At 36.4% G+C, this 21,433-nt stretch overlaps 1 protein-coding gene across 1 annotated transcript in view; it reads left to right on the forward strand.

Moving 5' to 3' along the window:
• tafa5b (TAFA chemokine like family member 5b) overlaps positions 1-19,604 on the forward strand; it is a 65,349-nt gene extending 45,745 nt beyond the window's left edge. The window contains exons 2-3 of the mRNA XM_067379308.1: positions 1,863-2,012; positions 19,444-19,604. Of these exons, the coding sequence (XP_067235409.1) occupies positions 1,863-2,012; positions 19,444-19,604 (311 nt within the window). The remainder of the gene's footprint in view (positions 1-1,862; positions 2,013-19,443) is intronic.
• Positions 19,605-21,433: the final 1,829 nt, after the last annotated feature.

Raw genomic sequence — 21,433 nt, forward strand, 5'->3', positions numbered from 1 at the left:
TACTAAATTAAAATATGAAAAAAAAATTAAAGGTGCCCTAGAATTAAAAATTGAATTTATCTTGGCATAGCTGAATAACAAGAGTTCAGTACATGGAAATGACATAAAGTAAGTCTTAAACTCGGGATCATTAATATGTACGCCCCCAATATTTGCATATACTAGCTCATATTCAAGGCATTAGACAAGGACAGGATGTCTGGATCTGCACAGCTGAATCATCAGACTAGGTAAGCAAGCAAGAACAATAGCGAAAAATGGCAGATGGAGCGATAATAACTGACATGATCCATGATAACATGATATTTTTAGTGATATTTGTAAACTGTCTTTCTAAATGTTTCGTTAGCATGTTGCTAATGTACTGTTAAATGTGGTTAAAGTTACCATCGTTTATTACTGTATTCACGGAGACAAGACTGTCATTATTTTCTTTTTTTTTTTAAATACTTGCAGTCTGTATAATTCATAAACACAACTTCATTCTTTATAAATCTCTCCAACAGTGTGTAATGTTAGCTTTAGCCACAGAGCACTTGTCACGGATGGCACAGAGACGAGAGAGTTAGATCCAAATGCAGTTTTAATTGGGTAATTCAAAAACGTAATCCATCAGGCAAGGGTCACAATCCACAGAACAGTCCATACACGAAACAAGAAAACCAAAAAAAAAAAAAAAAAAAAAGAGAAGCCAGTGACCATAAATGAAATAAATGAAAACAACTCGGTATAAATAGACAGACACTAATAACATAACTCAAGCCAGCTGGGTGCAATGAAGGGAAATGAGTCCGGGAAGTAGGTAATGGGAAATGAAGTCCAAAAGTGTGATGAGGAACAGTCTGGGTTGGAGTGCCCTCTAGTGGCTAACTAGGGCACTCCAACTGGTGATCAGGACAGCACTATCAAACTCATTCAGAATCAAATGTAAACATCCAAATAAATACCATACTTACGCGATTAGACATACTGCATTTTGAGGGTTATATTAGCTGTGTGAACTTTGTTTATGCTGGTTAAGGCAAGCGCGATCTCCGGGGGAGGGCAGCATGAGATTTAAAGGGGCTGTGCAGCCTGAATCGGCGCATATTTAATGATGCCCCAAAATAGGCAATTAAAAAAATGAATAAAAAAAAAATCTATTGGGTATTTTGAGCTGAAACTTCACAGACACATTCAGGGGACACCTTAGACTTATATTACATCTTTTAAAAAGACGTTCTACGGCACCTTTAATATTACTATTTGTAATGTAAAAAAAAAATGGAATATTTCACTGTAAAATGTTTAAGAAAAACAAAATAATAATAATTTATTTTACTATATTTTACGATCTGTGAAATTAAAATACTAATATTTCTGTTTTGTTTCTCATAGTCAGTTTGTGAAGATGGTTGATGCATGTTGTGCTCCCAAATGCACATTATAAGCAATCCAAACTGAGTTCATGTGGAGCAGCATTTACTGTGTGTACTAAATAAACACAAAAATGCTTATAAATGATCACAGTGACTTGCTTCACCCTGAAATATGCATTGCATATATTTATTAAATGAAATCACAGCCTTTATCACAGTCATATCGAGATTTCAGTTTTATTTCGATTAATTATGCAGCTCTAGACTTGAGCCATAGTTAAGGACTGGAATTACAGACTTGAGTGTGCTTTATACAAATGTGCTAAAACCACTCAGAACATATTAGCAACCACATAGCAACACCCTGGCAACCAGCCACAACGTTTTAACATTGTGGCGGGGAGTTTGGCACCACTCATGTTTTCTTAAAAAAGATTTGATTGTCATCCTGGTGGTATTGAAAGCCCATCTGACATTTATCTAAACTCTTTGTCCTTCATTCAGGTCAGCTGGTGGCAGGTACATGTGAAATCGTGACTCTGGACAGGGACAGCAGTCAGCCAAGGAGGACCATCGCCCGGCAGACGGCCAGGTGTGCCTGCAGGAAGGGCCAGATTGCCGGCACTACCAGAGCCAGTCCAGCATGTGTGGATGGTAAGAATGAGGATGGGCTGAGGTGGGACTCTTCCAGGCTTTGGTGCCACTGCCTCTAAGCCCACCAGAGCAGCCATAGCTGGGGCTTTCAGATTCCAAACTGATCCATGAGATTACACTGCTCACTGAGTGTGGCTGAAGTGTCACTCACAGGATTTGGAATGTTGCTGCAGGTTTCATCAGTGCCCGAGGTCACGTGTGCCGAATGTGTTACGAGGTGACGGACGCAGGGGAAATGTAGACTTGGAGAGATTAGCCCCGAGCTGCTGCTTGTTATTTAAATAGTAAACTTTTGGCAAACACAAATGACAAGTGAATCTTGACTACAGGTTGTTATATGAACAAACTTGAGTTTCCAGTATCTTTAAATACGCAAAGCTGCATTAGGAGTCAAACATAACTGAAAGACATGCAGTTCAGTAAATGAGTCAAATGTTAAGTAATCGATGTAATGGATTCAGTGAACATATTAAGTGAAGGATGTGTCACACTGATTCAAACCAGTAAGTCTTTTTGATCGATTCATTAAAAGAACTGGCTCATTAGAGTCATTTGTTTATGAACGTCTCAGGTTACGAATGTAACCATGGTTCCCTGAGAACAGGGAACGAGACTCTGTGCTGAACTCACCATACGTTCCCCATGGCGCGAATTCAGCGCAGAGTCGAAGTTCCCTTTCGAAAGGGAACCAGAATGTTAAGCCTTGTTCAGACTGTCAGTCCAAACCTGATTTTTGTGCATATCTGATTGAAATACGATCTGATTTAGCAAGTGTGAATGGCAAATCCGTTTCTGTGTGAATGGCAAATCACATTTCTGGAAATCCGTTTCAGTCTGACTGCTCTGATTAGATTTTGTGTGGTTTATGTGACTTTCTCATGCCAAGTCAAACAAAAATGTCAGACGTTGTTATAGAAAACATGCTAAAAGTCACTGCAGAAACAAGGTTGTGTTGTTGCAAAGTGCCGGACACGCAACATAACGGAGATATGTTTTGAAACCGGCGGCGATGACAGTGCGGAATAAAGCTGCACGTACCAGCCTCCTATGGTTCTGCCGCTGCCTCAGAAGACACGGTAGTCCAGTGATTTTTGAATGATTCATTAAAGGATTACTTAACTTCAGAATTAAAATTTCCTGATAATTTACTCACCCCCACGTCATCCAAGATGTTCAGGTCTTTCTTTCTTCAGACAAAAAAGAAAATAAGGTTTTTTTCTCCATATAGTGGACTTCAACAGGGTTCAACGGGTTGAAGGTCCAAATTGCAGTTTCAGTGCAGCTTCAAAGGGCTCTACATGATCCCAGTTGAGGAATAAGGGTCTTATAAAAAAACAAAAACAATTATATACTTTTTAATAGGTATGTGCACAAATAGTTGAATATTCGAAAAATAAAAATACTATTCGAATTTTGCTGGCCGTAAATGCAGTGAATCCATGATGAATCCTAAGCACTAAAACTCGCAGTTATAACTAAATGCACCAGGTGGCGCTGTGGAGCGTGTTCAACAAGTTTATTTTATTTGATCGTCATGAAAATGAAATCTGAACACCCGTCGAATGAGGAAAGACAGCTATCCATTAACTTACTGCATTCACGGCAGGTAAGTGCAGCTGTAACCCGAATGAGCCGATAAGAACTTATCTGATAGCAAAATGATTTTGAGACATATGCTTTTTCGTTAAGTTTCGTCGAGGGAGATATATTTACTAACAGAAATCACAAAGTGCTGCTGTTAGAAACTTAGCTTAGCATACCGTTATGTATTTTCGTTATCTTTCTGTTTCTGTAATGTCTGTTGCGGCTCGTTTTCTCACCCGAGCATGTGGATATTATTGTTTTTCTCAACATGAACATGTGAAACAATATGAAAATGATAACCATACCATATAACGTTACTGACTCGAGTGTATTATGAACGTTTCTATGATAACTGGCGCTGTCTGCTTTATAAGCGTTTTTCCCGCTCGTGCTGCTTGAGCTTAAATGTTTTTGTTCTTTATATATAGTATATATTTTTTTGTTTGCACAAATTGTTTAATGCTTTGAACTAAAAGAAAACCTTAATATATAACATAAGCTTGTTTTGCATGTTGCCTAATCGTAAGCTTGTTCAGAAATGGTTACAAAATCTTGATGAATTAAAAAAAAAAAAATATTCGAATACAATATTTTGGAAAAATGCCCATCCCTACTTTTTAACCACAAATGCTCATCACGCGATGTGCCACGCATTACGTAATCACGTTGGAAAGGTCACGCGTGATGTAGGTGGAAGTACCGAGCAAGTGTTTACAAAGTGAACATGCAAAGAATGTCGAACGGCCTTTACAAACAAAAAAAGGTAAAACAACAATATCAGACGATTTTAAAGTTGGAGAAAATTTGAGTTTTTTGGCGGTACTTCCGCGTGACCTTTCCAATGTGATTAAGTAATGCGTGGCGCATCGCAGAGCAGTGCAAGATGAGCATTTGTCGTTAAAAAGTATATACTTTTGACGATTGTTTCGCTAGATAAGACCCTTATTCCTTGGCTGGGATCCTGTAGAGCTCATTGAAGCTGCACTGAATTTGCAATTTGGACCTTCAACCCGTTGGTAGCTGTTGAAATCCACTATACTGTATGTAGGGCAGTATATTTTTTGCGCAATCACGGAATCGCGGAATCCAGTCATGAAAACGGAATTTACTATATAACGTGGAATGTCACGGAATTTGTCAAATGTTTGATGAATGAATTAAAAGCAGGTCAGTACACGTAAATTAAATCGCGATACAGACTAGTGAGTGAACATTAAACCGCAAAAAGACTATTTAAACATGAATCCTGCATGCTTGTGTGACTCTGAAATGAATGATGTGGAAGCGCAGTTTCATTTACCTCACATCGCCTCACACACAATCGCGCGGGCGCGCGCACGCACACACACTGAAGCACATGCTGCGCTCGAGGTGTTTTCCTCCTCTGTCGCCTCACTATATGAACACACGAATTCATCTCCAGAGCTGCTCTGAAAGTCACTTCATCAGCATTTAACTGCTTTGTTTGAGAAAACTACCATCATAAACACAGAGAAACTCAAAGCAAACAGTCAAAATAAAAGTTAGATTTAACTTGACAGAAACATATTACTGTTGTACAGTAGAATTTAGATAAATTAATTTAATAATAAATATATTTTAAACAATCTCAGTGTTTCTTCGATGTTTTAATTTTAACAGTAAAGCTCTGTTGTGCAGCACATTGTTGGACAAAAAATTTAATTAAATTAAATGGTATGCGTTCAATTGATTGCCAGAAAAATTTAAATACACAACAGAACTTATGAAGAAAAAATAAATCATAAAAATATATTTTTTAATTCATTAATATTGTTGTTTTTAAGAATTCAATTAATTAGACATGCTTTTTGATTATTAAAATGGAATTAAACCATTAAAATGGAATCCAGAAAACAGAATTTGGTAAAAATAAAATTTGAGGGGAAAGAATGAAACGTAGGGCCCTAAAAAAAATGTAATTTTTTGTTAAACTTTAATTAAATTGTTGGTAAATTGGACAAGATTTATTATTTCAATAAATTAGACATGCTTTTTGATTACTAAAATTTAATCTAACCATTAAAACGGAGTCAAAAAATAAATAAAACGGAAAAAACTGAATCTAGAAAAATTAAAACGGAATTTGGGAAAAAATAAAACTGATTTTATAGGGCCCTATATATGGAGAAAAATCAAGGAATGTTTTCCTCAAAAACCTTAATTTCTTTTTTGACTGAAGAAAGAAAGACATCTTGGATGACATGGGGGTGAGCAAATTATCAGGAAATGTTTATTCTGAATTAAACTAATCCTTTAAATGAACTGGCTCATTAGAGTTAAACTTAAGTTTCTCAAATATTTGATTCAAAAGAACCCGCAGCCGTAAAGTGAACACAATGGAAAGATGTAATACAAGGTCCTTTTACAGCTGCTGTATCCGAGCTTTTTTAATGTGATTAAACTGATTATGTCAACTTGAAGCAAATGGCACCACTTAATCGAGAGCTTTTTAAATGATATTTTGCATTTGCATAGGTTGCATTTAGTTTTAGTCCTGTGTGGACTGGTTTTCAGCGTGACCTGCACTTATCATCATGTGGTCGCATGTCTTCTTGCTTTCAGTTGTTGCTATGACACCCGAGTAATTTCAAGACATATTTCGTAAGGTAGGAGTTTCTTCGTGGCCAGATGAAAGTAGGTGTTCTTGAGTAATTGCTTTTGAAAGACACAGTCCTCCATGTTTCTACGACCTTACATCACCTGTAGTGGGCTACACCACATGCCAATCAGTAACCGTGGCTGGGAAAAAAAAGTCTTAAAAAAGCAAAAGCATGATAAAATAGCACAGAATCCAGTAAATGATAAAGATGAAATAATACAATTAGTGTAAACAGAACAATGCAAGTCGAAAAAAAAAAAAAAAATACTGTGGATTTCGTCTCTCAGTAATTCCTCATTGCCATTATTGGAAAATTTTCTCATGGCTTACCAAACAAATTGACAATAAAAATCAGTCACTCTACATTGGCATTTTCTAACAAGATAGCCAGATGCAATTTCTCCATCGGTGCGAGCAGAGATCTTGAGGCTTTGGCCTTTCAAAAATGCAGTTATTTCATAACAACCGATGGATTCTTCTCTTCAGATATAATTTTAAGCCTTAGAAAAAAAAATCTCAGTGTATCCAATTGACAATTTACCCCCTGCATGTGAAGACAATCTTTTCTTGAAATACAAAGCTCCCTCAATATCCCCTCAGTTTTGTTTGCTGTTTAACTATTTACCCCACTCACTTTTAATTTTGTGTAATTTGGCTCTCTGAGTGTCTGCAGCTATTAAAGAATTATTGATTTCTTCAGTCGTTTTGTTTCTTTAGATAAAAGGCTTCTGCTAAGTATAGCCCAAACTCTTCAAATGAGTTGATGCTGTTTTATCTTGTTCTGTGCCCTGTGGCTTTATCTGATAAAAGGCAGGCAATCAGACAGGTTTTGATACTGAGAAAGAATAGCCGTCACGTCTGCCATTATGTATTAGAACTAAGACCGCCAGCTTTAGTTGCATGACAGCAGGTGCTGAGTAAACAAGCCCTGCTGATGGAAGGTGAGCAGACTTTTGTATTTAGCACATTGAAGACCAGTAAAACAAGATGACACTGTAGATCTCATGTGGCTCAGTGACAATAAGAGTGTGCATGTCAAAGAAGGTATTGTACAAGTTTATGTTTATACCTTTTTAAAGAAAATTATCAATTGAATACTCTAAAATGTCATGTTTTGCAATACCTCCTTACATATTTTTCAATGTAAAAGTATATTTTACAAATATAATATGAAATATAATTCATTTTGATAACACTATATTTTACAGTGTCCTTGTTATTGTAATAATAGTTAATTTTGCATAATTACATGCATAATTACCTTTTTCCAACCCCAATGCTATAGTAAGTACATGTTGTTAAAGTAAAATAAATAAAAATGTATACACTTTTTAACCACAAATGCTTGTCTTGCACTGCTCTGCGATGCGTATTCACGTTGGAAAGGTCACGCGTGATGTAGGCTGAAGTATCGCGGTAGGTTGAAAAACTCCATCTCATCCAATTTTACTTTTTTTGTAAAGGCAGTTTGACTTGTCTTTGCACGTTTGTTTTGTAAACACTTGCTCAGTACTTCCACCTACGTCACCCGTGACCTTTCCAACGTGATTATGTCATGTGTGGCACATTGCAGAGCAGTGCAAGACGAGCATTTGTGGTTTAAAAGAATATTATTTTTTTTTATTTTATTTTTTTTAGAAAATGACAATTGTTTCACTAGATAAGACCTTATTCCTCGGCTGGGATCGTGTAGAGCTCTTTGAAGCTGCACTGAAACTGTAATTTGGACTACCCGTTGGTAGCTGTTAAAGTCCACTATATGGAGAAAAATCATGGAATGTTTTCCTTAAAAACTGTAATTTCTTTTCGACTGAAGAAAGAAAGACATGAACATCTTGGATGACATGGGGGTGAATAAATGATCAGGAAATTTGAATTCTGAACTGAACTAATACTTTAAGACTGATATTATACAAAGATCATACAATGCTTACTAATAGTTTAATAGCTCCAAATAAAATTTAATTATAATTTTATATCAGTAAGTCTTAAAGGGTTAGTTCACCCAAAAATGAAAATTATGTCATTGACTCACCCTCATGTCGTTCCAAACCTGTAAGACCTCCGTTCATCTTCGAAACACAGTTTAAGATATTTTAGATTTAGTCCGAGAGCTTTCTGTCCCTCCATTGAAAATGTATGTAAGGTATACTGTCCATGTCCAGAAAGGTAATAAAAACATCATCAAAATAGTTCATGTGACATCAGTGGGTTAGTTAGAATTTGTTGAAGCATCGAAAATACATTTTGGTCCAAAAATAACAAAAACTATGACTTTATTCAGCATTGTATTCTCTTCCGGAATCCTTTCCATTGAACTGATTCCATTGAATTGATTCCATTGAATCCTTTCATCTGTCAGCGTTAGTAATGCACTTTTACGTTGCCGTGGTTGTTTTTGGCGATTAGGACATCCGCGACATTTTGAAGCATCGAAAATACATTTTGGTCCAAAAATAACAAAAACTACGACTTTATTCAGTATTGTATTCTCTTCCGGGTTTGTTGTCTATCCGCGTTCACGACTCCGCTTCTTCTTCTTCTTTCCTGTTTTACGGCGGTTGGCATCCAGCTTATTGGTGCATTACCGCCCCCTTCTGCTCCGGAGTGTGGTTCACGACTCCGCAGTGACGCTGCTGATGTAAGACGCTGCTGACGTGTTATCCGGTGTGCCCGAGCTTCGTTTACAGTCTGAGGGAGACGCACGCTGTATTCAAGCTATTCTACATTGTTTGTATTTTGGTATTGCTGTATTTTTTTAAAATGGTGCGTAAGTGTGCATGCCGCGGATGTCCTAATCGCCAAAAACAAAAACGGCAACGTAAAAGTGCATTACCAACGCCGACAGATGAAAGGATTCAATGGAAACAATTCAATGGAAAGGATTCCGGAAGAGAAGACAATGCTGAATAAAGTTGTAGTTTTTGTTATTTTTGGACCCAAATGTATTTTCGATGCTTCAACAAATTCTAACTAACCCACTGATGTCACATGAACTACTTTGATGATGTTTTTATTACCTTTCTGGACATGGACAGTATACCGTACAAACACTTTCAATGGAGGGACAGAAAGCTCTCGGACTAAATCTAAAATATCTTAAACTGTGTTCTGAAGATGAACGGAGGTCTTACGGGTTTGGAACGACATGAGGGTGAGTCAATGACATAATTTTCATTTTTGGGTGAACTAACCCTTTAAGTGATATGTCAATAAATATGTTAATGGATTTGAAGTATACTTAGTATGAAATAAATGTATTTTAAATAGATTTTGGTATAGTATTTTTTTTTTACTAGGGTATATAGTCAAAACTTGGAGGTGTAGCATTGTATTATCAGTGGTGTTTAACATTGAAAATTAAGTACTCACACACAGACTGAACCTTATAAAAAAAAAAAAAAAAAAAAAAAAAACATTCTTTGGCATGAAACCAGGCTGAAATTACGTATAATTCATGTTCCTAGCATAATTAAATTTTCACTTGTACAAGTACATTGACAGGTCAGTTCTGACTGCAAACTGCCTCCATGTAATATGAATAACAAGAAAAGCAGAGCTGAAAACACATTTGCTCTCTGGAATCCGTTAAGATGTCTTGGGTAATGATGTCGACGAGACAATTAAAATGAATTTATCATCAAACCAACAGGAAATTAAACCGTCATGAAGTTTTCATGTACAACAGAATCAAAGTGGCCTGGAAAGTCTGGCATCAATATCAAATCAGACTGAAAAAGCTAAACGAGAGGCGGCTGCAGCATGTTGGGACTCAAAGGGACTGCGGATTCTGCCTGGAAGCGGGCACGAAGTGACAGCAACAGAACCCAATTCCCTCAGCTGGTGGTAGCGGGGAGGTGAGAGCCGACAGCTGGAATATGCCCTGAAAACTATGCGCGAAAGTCAAGGGAAGGAGAGCATTTTAACAATTAGACAAGGTGATCGTCGGCCAGATGTCAGGATAATCAAGTCCCGCTCACTGAGCACCTGCATTAATTCCATATCTTTGACTCCTCAATCGAATTCGGAATGTCAGTCCAAGGATTAGTAATGTTTCCCTAGTCACACAGCCTAGATGGATGTGATAGGTCAGGGCTGACCCCAGGCAGCCAATTCAAAGCATCTGCCTCATATCGCTGGTACTATGCGGCAGCATTACAAATGGGATACCGGCTCCCCAAAACATCCGGGAGTGGCTAGAGAAGCTCCACGCCATCAATCAAAATACCGAAGTCAAGATGGAGCTCGTTTCATCTGGGGATATCACGTCGGGGACACCAAAAGCTAGAGTTGCCATTCACATTCTTTACAATTTAATACGAGTTGCAGTTGCTGGCATGGCTTTATATTTTTGAAAGGATAAATAAGGACACAAACTATATTGTTATTTGGCTCACTCACTAAATAAATACAGAGACTTGACATAAGTGGTCCCACTAGAAACTAATTATATAATGCATCCTCTGTGTTTCCACAATGCTGTAAAAATTAGCATGCCCTGTGATGAAGTGTCTGCAGGTGTGCCCATGGTAACACAGATTACACAGACTCTCCGCCTTGACTCCTCATATATTATTTTACACAAACATCCTCTCACAAAAATACCTTAATTTTGCTTTCCTGAATCTATTATGCAAGTGAGGACCATCAGTGTACACAAATTTGTGTATTTGGTGATTAATCTAAGAGTATTATCAAAGCAAGTTTTATGATGGTGTAATTAAATGAAAATAAATATACAGTGTTTATATATTTATATAATGTATAAACGTAAAATCACTACAAAAATATTATGATTATACAATAAATTTAATTTTTAAAACATTAAAATGCTATATTATTAATAAATACTAAATATTGTGTATATTGTGTGTGTATTATAAATAATATTTATTAATATTATCATTAAATCATCAAATTGTTTAATGTTGTAATAACTTTCAAATATAAACTGCTGCAAATGTATTTACTTATTTACCATGACAAACATAATTGTCTGGAATTTTGTTATGGCAAATAAATAAATAAATATTACATTATACAACAGATTAGAATACAATAGAAAATATAACATTAAACATTAAAATGTTATATTATTAATAAATACTAAATGTATACATTCAATTATAAATATTTCATTTCATTTAATTAACAGGTTTAGAACAACTTGAGGGTGAGTAAATGATGACAGAATTTTCATTTTTGGGTGAACTATCCTTAAGTCAATTTGCATACTGATTTGTGATTGGTCATTTCTTTCTTGCATCTAATTTTACACTGCAGAAACGTTCTCTCATAAACAGCTGAGAATAAACAGTTACACAGAACAGAAGTCTTAAACTTACTATTCTTCTGCTGCCTTTTAAGCTCTAATATTTCCTTCAGAAAATCAAATCTGTTTTCTTTGTATTGAATCATTTTGATTAATGACTAAATATTTGTGAATTGCAGAGCCACGGCTGAAAGGCACACTGCATATTTTACGTATACAAAAAAAAAGAATTGTAGAGAAATCATTTTGGGGGTGATAATGGAGGTATTCAGTGATCTGTCACAATTTAGATGCCATCTGTACCAGCAAAGAGAGATGCATGAATAGTTAGCAAGAAAATCTTTGCACAAGAATTGTTTGCAGGGATTATTTTGATATTTGATTTTGCCTTTTTCTAATTTCCAAGTCCCAACGTGTGGATACTTCAGATATACAGATTATAATAATTCAACAGATTCAATTTTCAGCATCTAACAATAAGGAGTTTGAGTAATGCAAATCTTCTTTAGTCTGAGTTACAATGTTCAGCATAAATGAGTACACCCCCTTTAAAAAGTACCATTTTAAAACAATGTTGACAAGACTAAGTTTAATATACAAAAAACTGTTGCAAATTTGTATCTTGTATCAAAGTAATGCTACTGATTCAAGTACGCAAAACAGTTCTTCCCTTGATTTTGAGTTGAATGACTTGAAAATGAAAGTAATAACTTGTTTAAAATGTTTATTCAGTAACCAATCTGACTGATTCAGTTCATTCATTCATAAAATGGATTAATCAGACTTACTGTATTATGAGTGATTCATTCAGATTTCTCATTTCCTTCATTCAGACTGATTCAAACCAATAACTTGTGAGTCTTTTTGACTCCTTCATAGAACTCATTCAATCTGATTACACTGGTTGTAGTGTATGTTTGTTTTTGAATGGAATACGTGTGATAAATAGATTCAGCAGCGACATGAAAAGCGGTGTAGAAAATACTGGTGTAATAAAGATGGGTGCAAAACAATAAATAGAAAATATTCATTGTTATTCACATCCAATTCATTATCTAGGCAAATTATGACATCATAAATTCCCCTCACTGATTGCATCACAGTGGGGGGCTCAACGCTGAGAACAGAAGGGGTATTGGTGAAGAAACTGTTTAAAATGTAAGCTCATGAATTCATTATAAAAAAGAACATGTGCTACTTGTAAATTATGGACATTTCCTGTGTAAGCAAAGCTGATCTGAATACTAGTGTGTGGCATTACTGTGAATGTTAAGCATATAGAATTCTCAAGCTGTGTCTGCTGTAAAAATGTATGGACAGATGTTTGATGTTCTCCTCTGTGCCAAACGTTTGAGTAATCACAGTCCGCTGCAATGAGCAGCCCATCTCATTTATTGTCCCGATAAATCTCGAGTCCGGCCTCTGCATCGGTCATCAGTCACAGCTAAAGTCTTAACTGGGGCAGGAATGACAGGGCCTTGAGGACTGGAACTACCTTTCCTCAGAACACTGTGAAGACCCCATTACAAAAAACAAATTTAGGTTAAAAAAATACCCAGAGTTTGACCATTACAGTGCTTGCATGTAGAGTGAGGCAAGATATCTAATATTCGCAATGATATTCTCAATGATGTTGCCGGAAATATAAAAATTAGGCAATATTGTGATGATTTTAATGTTTTTTTTTATTTGTCAATTAATTTAAATGCTGAAATAGTGCCTCTGAATTAAAGTCAAGGTGAAAAAACAACATTATTTGTGAATCAGTTACAACTATTCATTTCAAAAGAATCAAATCTTTGATTCAAATGATTCATTTGTGTCATTGCTGTTGCAATGTAACATTCCAGCTATTTTTTTTTTTAAACATTCAAATTGTTATTTGAAATTTATTGTGATGGGTGTTCTTTCCTAAAGGGATAGTTCACCCAAAAATTCTGTCATCATTTACTCATTCTTAAGTTGAACTATCCTTAAGTCAATTTGCATACTGATTTGTGATTGGTCATTTCTTTCTTGCATCTAATTTTACACTGCAGAAACGTTCTCTCATAAACAGCTGAGAATAAACAGTTACACAGAACAGAAGTCTTAAACTTACTATTCTTCTGCTGCCTTTTAAGCTCTAATATTTCCTTTAGAAAATGCAAATCTGTTTTCTTTGTATTGAATCATTTTGAATAATGACTAAATATTTGTGAACTGCAGAGCCACGGCTGAAAGGCACACTGCATATTTTACGTATACAAAAAAAAAGAATTGTAGAGAAATCATTTTGGGGGTGATAATGGAGGTATTCAGTGATCTGTCACAATTTAGATGCCATCTGTACCAGCAAAGAGAGATGCATGAATAGTTAGCAAGAAAATCTTTGCACAAGAATTGTTTACAGGGATTATTTTGATATTTGATTTTGCCTTTTTCTAATTTCCAAGTCCCAACGTGTGGATACTTCAGATATACAGATTATAATTCAACAGATTCAATTTTAAGCATCTAACAATAAGAGGAGTTTGAGTAATGCAAATCTCATAGGTGTTTGATTGGGTTCAGATCAGGAGTAACTGAATCACTTTCACCCTGTTCTTCTTCAGAAATCCAACAGTGGCCTTAGATGTGTGTTTAGGATCAGTGTCATGTTGGAAAAGTGCATGACGACCAAGGGCCCAGAGTGATGGCAGCATCTTCTCTTTCAGTATAGAGCAGTACATCTGTGAATTCATGATGCCATCAATGAAACGACACCAGCAGAACTCATGCAGCCCCACATAAGGACACTGACACCACCATGTTTCACTGTAGGCACCAAGCAGTTTTCTTTGTATTCCTCACCTTTGTGACGCCATACAGTTTTGAAGCCATCAGCTCCAAAAACATTGATCTTGGTCTCATCACTCCAGAGTATAGAGTCCCAGTAGACTTCATCTTTGTCAGCATGGGCCCTGGCAAACTCTAGACGGGTTTTTTTGTGCCTGGGCTTTAGGAGAGGCTTCTTTCGTGGCCGGCACCCATGTACGCCATTCCTCTGCAGTGTACGCCGTATTGTGTCAAAGGAAATAGTCAACCCAGTTTGGCTTTCTACTTCTTTAGATAACTGCAGTGAACTTGCATTCCGATTTTCTTCAACCCTTCTCATCAGAAGACGCTCCTGTCGAGGTGTTAACTACCGTGGACGACCTGGACGTCTCTGTGAGATGGTTGCAGTTCCATCTTTTTAAAATTTTTGTAACACTTTTGTTACAGTATTCTGACTGATAAGCAAAGCTTTGCTGAAATTCTTGTAGCCTTCACGTTTCTGCTGTAAAGAAATTATTTTCTTTCTCAGGTCTTGTGACATTTCTCTTCCACGTAGTGCCATTGCTGACAGCATGAAATGGGGAAGGAGTTTTAACACCCTTTTATAGTCAACTGTCTGCTGGACACCTGTGTAATGAATAATTAGACCCACCTGTGGTTGCATTCTTGTTAAATTAGACATTTGTAGTCTAAAATGTAGCTTTGCTCCAGAGACTTTCAGTGGGGTGTACTCATTTTTGCATCACCCTAATTTGAGTAAAACTGAAAATTTTGTTCTCTAAGTTATATTATTAACCTTACTTTCATGTTACATGTTAAACAGATGTTATATTAAACTTAGTCTTGTCAACATTTTGGAAATTGTTTTTGTGTTCATTGAGATATTGTTTAAAATGTTACTTTTCAAAGGGGGTGTACTCATTTATGCTGAGCACTTTATATAAGCAAGCACAAAATGTTTCTATTCAGAATCAGATACATAAAAGCATATTATCTCTCAGTATAAACTTTCATATTACTTTTGTGCCTCTTTGACCAAAACCTCCAAGTTCACAGAGTTCTTTAATGTGTTGATTCGGAGGCACTTTGTGCACTCTGTCATAGTCGGTTTGCCATCAGTGGAGTGACAGTCTCAATGCTCAATACCAGGAGACGGAGGACAGCTCATTAGAGAGCGAGTCTGAGAGCTTACTGTGTTGTGCTGACAGGACTCTCTTCAGCTGTTGTTTGTGTGTTTGTTGACTTCTTTAAAGTGTTAAAATGTTGATGATCTGTCATGTGTCATGCATCATTGAAGCCCGGAGTGATTCGACATCCTACCAGAGACAGGCAGAGAATGAGTTAGTGGTGGGATGTGGGGGTTTTTGGAGTAGCCGAGTATTTTACTGTGAAATAAAGGGTTTTGGGGGCATCACTATTACAGTATGTTGGCTTGACAAATCCCTAATGCAAGAACAGACATTAATAAAATATAACGGTTCCTAGAGCTTTCGAGCTTTTCATGTCCTTCAGCCTGACTTGGGATGCTATAACTTTACTTTCTGATCTGATTTACGGTTTTCCCAGAGCATTATCAAAAATCCCACATACTTCCAATGAAGAACTTGGACTATAATTTAAACTATTTGTCTATCCCTCCATCCATTTATCTATCCAACTGTCTGTCCATCCATCCAACCATCCATCCATCATCTATACATCTATCAACCCATCCATCCATCCATCCATCCATCCACATATACACATCTATCTACACATCCATCCATCCATCCATCCATCCATCCATCCATCCATCCATCCATATATACACATCTATCTACCTATCCATCCTACCATCCATCCATCCATCCATCCATCCATCCATCGTCTATATATACACACATCCATCATCCATCCATTGTCTGTATATACACACACATCTATCCACCCATCCATCCATCTATTTATCATCTATATACACACCTATCCACCCATCCATCCATCCATCCATCCCATTGTCTATATATACACATCTATCTACCCATTCATAAATCCATTCATCGTCTATATATACACACACATCTATCCACCCATCCATCCATCCATCCATCGTCAATATATACACACATCTATCTACCCATCCATCCATCATCTATATATACACATCTATCTACCATCCATCCATCCATCCATACATCATCTATATATACACACCTATCCACACATCCATCTACACATCTATCAACCCATCCATCCATCCATATATACACATCTATCTACCATCCATCCATCCATCCATTTATCATCTATATACACACACCTATCCACCCATCCATCTACACATCTATCAACCCATCCATTCATCCATCCATCCATCCATCCATATATACACATCTATCTACCCATCCATCCATCGTCTATATATACACACATCTATCCACCCATCCATCCATCCATCCATCATCTATATATACACATCTATCTACCCATCCATCCATCCATCCTTCCATCGTCTATATATACACACACATCTATCTACCCATCCATCCATCCATATATACACATTTATCCACCCATCCATCCATCCATATATACACATCTACCCATCCATCCATTCATCGTCTATATATACATATCCATCCATCCATCCATCCATATATACACATCTATCAACCCATCCATCCATCCATCCATCCATCCATATATACACATCTATCTACCCATCCATCCACCCATCCATCCATCGTCTATATATACACACATCTATCCACCCATCCATCTATCCATCCATCCATCCATCATCTATATATACACACATCTATCCACCCATCCATCCATCCATATATACACATCTACCCATCCATCCAGCCATCCATCCATCATCTATATATACACACATCTAACCATCCATCCATATATACACATCTACCCATCCATCCATCGTCTATATATACACACATCCATCCATCCATCCATCCATTGTCTATATATACACACATCTATCCACCCATCCATCTATCCATCCATCCATCCATCCATCGTCTATATATACACACATCTATCCACCCATCCATCATCTATATATACACATCTATCTACCCATCCATCCATCTATTTATCCTCTATATACACACACCTATCCACCCATCCATCCATTCATCAGATCGTCTATATATACACATCTATCTACCCATTCATACATCCATTCATCGTCTATATATACACATCTATCCATCCATCATCTATATATACACATCTATCTACCATCCATCCATCCATCCATCCATCCATCCATCCATCATCTATATATACACATCTATCTACCTATTCATCCATCTATTTATCATCTATATACACACACCTATCCACCCATCCATCCATCCCATCGTCTATATATACACATCTATCTACCCATTCATACATCCATTCATCGTCTATATATACACATCCATCCATCCATCCATCCATCCATCCATCCATCCATCCATCCATCATCTATATACACATCTATCTACCCATTCATACATCCATTCATCGTCTATATATACACATCCATCCATCCATCCATCCATCCCATCGTGTATATATACACATCTATCTACCCATTCATACATCCATTCATCGTCTATATATACACATCCATCCATCTATCATCTATATACACACATCTATCTACCCATTCATACATCCATTCATCGTCTATATATACACATCCATCCATCCATCCATCCCATCGTCTATATATACACATCTATCTACCCATTCATACATCCATTCATCCATTTATCGTCTATATATACACATCTATCCACCCACCCATCCATTGATAATATATACACATCCATCTATCAACCCATCCATCATCCATCCATCCACCTCAAAGTACAAGGCCTACATAACTTTCAAGGCTTTCTATATTAAGCATTCAGGAAAGGCTTTGTCAAAACAACAAAGTTTGTCTTGATAGACTTTACTTTTACGCACTCCGTTTAATTCTGTTCAAGCCCTCCAATCAATGTGAAACCAACCAACCAAGCCAACCAACCCTCACCCAAACCTGAATTAATATTTTAAACATCTGAAAAAAAAAAAAACCTACTTGTAAGACTGGTGTTAAATAGCATAGTAAACTCAAAGCGTAGATAAGAGCACCACTGTCTGCAACCTACGGATTTGTGAATCATGCCTACAGAATGAAGACGTACCAAATTTGCATGAAAGGCTCTTTTATTTGTCGTTATGGCCCAGGGCATAACAGTGAATACTAATGCTGGAGATTAGTAGCGGAAGCTAGTCCCTAGAGTAGACGCTGTGAGGGAAACATTCACTACATAACAAACTACTTTGAGTTTGGAAGCCATCTCTACAACTATTTTTTTTTTACCTTTAAGAACGTGCCTTTTCCTTTGGAGAGAATAACATTTCGCCTCCATTTGTATCTACTTGTTCTCCAAACACTTTGTTAGCCTTTCTCCAAACGTACAAATTCTGCCACCCTGATATTTATGTACTTTTGCTTGCCTGGGTTATATTTCACTCTGATTATCATTTTCTCTACTTCACAAATGTACTCTTTTTTTTCTCTCTCCGTTTCATTTTCTCTCAGTTTCCCTCCCTTCCTCCCTCCCTTTTTCTCTCTCTCTCTCTAAGGGCCAATTGGGGTGTCATGGTATGCAAATGAACATGTAAGGGTGCCCTAGTTATTATAAATAGACATTTATGTTTGATTAAGTGCAAAAACAATCTTACCTCAGGAAAAAATTCTCACTGTTGGACCTTAGCAATCTGTTTCAAAGAGAAAGGCTTAGGATATTAGGCCAAGTGCTGGAGCTCTTTTCTTTCATTGTGATTTTCTTTTGTTGCATGAAATGTCCTAATTGTACAGTGTCTTGCCCTCTGAATGAACTAAACTTGACCTTAATGGCATTCATATACAATGCTAAAAATGGGTTTATTTAGATGAATTTCCTCTACTATAAGTCTTTTGCATTTCAGTTGCACCAATTGGCAATCACATAGGGACCACGCTATGATTCAAATAATAGCTAATAAATAAGATCCCACCCTGTGTTTAATTTCAATTTAATGTTTCACAAAGAAATCTATAGACTTACAGAAGTAAGCGAATGTTGTTCCACGTATTTATCTTCTTCATATTTGTTTTCCTCCTATTTTAACAGCACATATTGTCAGGAGCAGACAGTGGTGTGAGATGATGCCTTGTTTGGATGACGAAGGCTGTGACCTATTGGTAAACAGAACGGGCTGGACGTGTGCACAGCCGGGAGGCCGAGTGAAAACAACCACAGTAAGTGCCACAAAACAACAACTCAGGACTTAGACTTGCTTGTCAAAAAGGCTAATGTCGTGCCAAATACCCTATTGGATCACAATAATAAAGAAAGCGTCAGCATACCTTTTTTAATTCAATAAAATCAATTAAGCATGCAATATTTAACAATGATGGCCTGAAGTTATATCAGTGTTTTCCATGATTATGTGTAATATGTGTAAGATGTTATCTGAGCAGGATCACTTAGCTTGTTAACAGCAAGACAGAATGACAATGTTTAATGTCCATATTTTTAATATCCATGTTTTGGTTATATAAATGTATGTGGTAGATCATTTAAAAGACGGTAATTTATTTATTTTGATGTTTAATACTACAATCAAAAGCTATTTTACAGATTTCTGGTTAGATACTGAATAAAATCTCAAAAAGATTTTAGCCATTGGTATCACTGACAACAAGAGGGATTTTTTATTATTTTTTATTAAAATTTAAAGGGATAGTTCACCCAAAATTGGCCCAAAAATTATCCCATGATTTACTCACCCTTAAGCCATTCTAGGTGTATATCTTCTTTCAGATGAACGCAATTGGAGAAATATTTAAAAATATCCTGACTCTTCCAAGTTTATAATGGTAGTGACCAGGGGGCAAGTTTTTTAAGCCTAAAAAAAATGCATCCATCAATCATAAATATAATCCATACGGCACCAGGGGATTAATAAAGGCCTTCTGAAGCAAAGCGATGGGTTTTTGTAAGAAAAATATCCATATTTAAAACTGTATTAACATACTAACTAGATTCCGGCAGATAGCCATACGCATCGATTTGCGGTGGAATACGCATGATGCAATGATAAATGTAGAAACACAGAGGATTAGAGCAAAACAAAATACTGGTCATGAATTAGAAGTCTAAAATGGGAAATTTTGAAGAGAAATGTCAGAGGATTTCGATAAAAGAGAACAGGAGCTTGCACCCAAAAAAAGGAACTTTCACTGTTGTTAGTTTCACTCCAACCACCCGTGTTCACATTAATTAAAAAAGTCATGTAACTACATGAACGTAATTTAAGTTGTTTCTACTAAAACTGAGTATTGTCAGCTTTACTTAGTAAGTGTTTGTTCAGTCAACTTAACATTGCTGTGTGAAACGCCCACATTATTGTTGACATAACTAACTGTGCAGTGGATCTGTAGTTCCCAGCATGCTTTGCAAGGGACTGCATTAGGAGAGTAAATTTAGGGATTAAAGTGTTATTTTATGTGTTTTTCAGTAAAGGGAAAGATGTTGTTAGTTTATGCTAGTGTTTAACGTTCAGTTATGTTGGACATTTAGAGTAGTTTCTGTAATGTTTTTGAATTTTGTGGTTACCATTATGCAGAAGAGTCTTTAGGCTGTGCGCACTCATATACGCATGTCTATAGGATGAAATTCCTGCTCTCAATTCAATTGAGTTTGCTCAATTAGTTATTTTTTGAGTGCATTTTGGGGTGAGGGGCTGTATTCTGATATGTTGTATCTTTTTTATTTAAATGATTATTCAAAAAAAAAAAAAAATGTGTTCACCTTACGTAATCAACATAACATTATTAAGTAAACTGCACATATAAAGATTATGTAACGTGACATTCAAATGATTTGTATTTACTTAAAGGAATTTTGTCAGCTTTACTTGAAATTCTTTTGTTCATTCAATTAAATCGTTTTTTTGTACAAATTACTCAATATTGTTGCGTGGAACCACTTGACACTTATTTTTTAAGTAAATCCAACAATTATTTTTTTTGAGTGTGGGTTTGTTGCACAGCCATATTTGTTTAAACCACGAGAGGCGTCTAAGTTTACGATACCTGTGTCATTCGGCGCGTCAAGG

This window comes from Chanodichthys erythropterus, chromosome 24 (genome assembly GCF_024489055.1).
Source record: "Chanodichthys erythropterus isolate Z2021 chromosome 24, ASM2448905v1, whole genome shotgun sequence".
In the NCBI taxonomy this organism is placed as follows: domain Eukaryota; kingdom Metazoa; phylum Chordata; class Actinopteri; order Cypriniformes; family Xenocyprididae; genus Chanodichthys; species Chanodichthys erythropterus.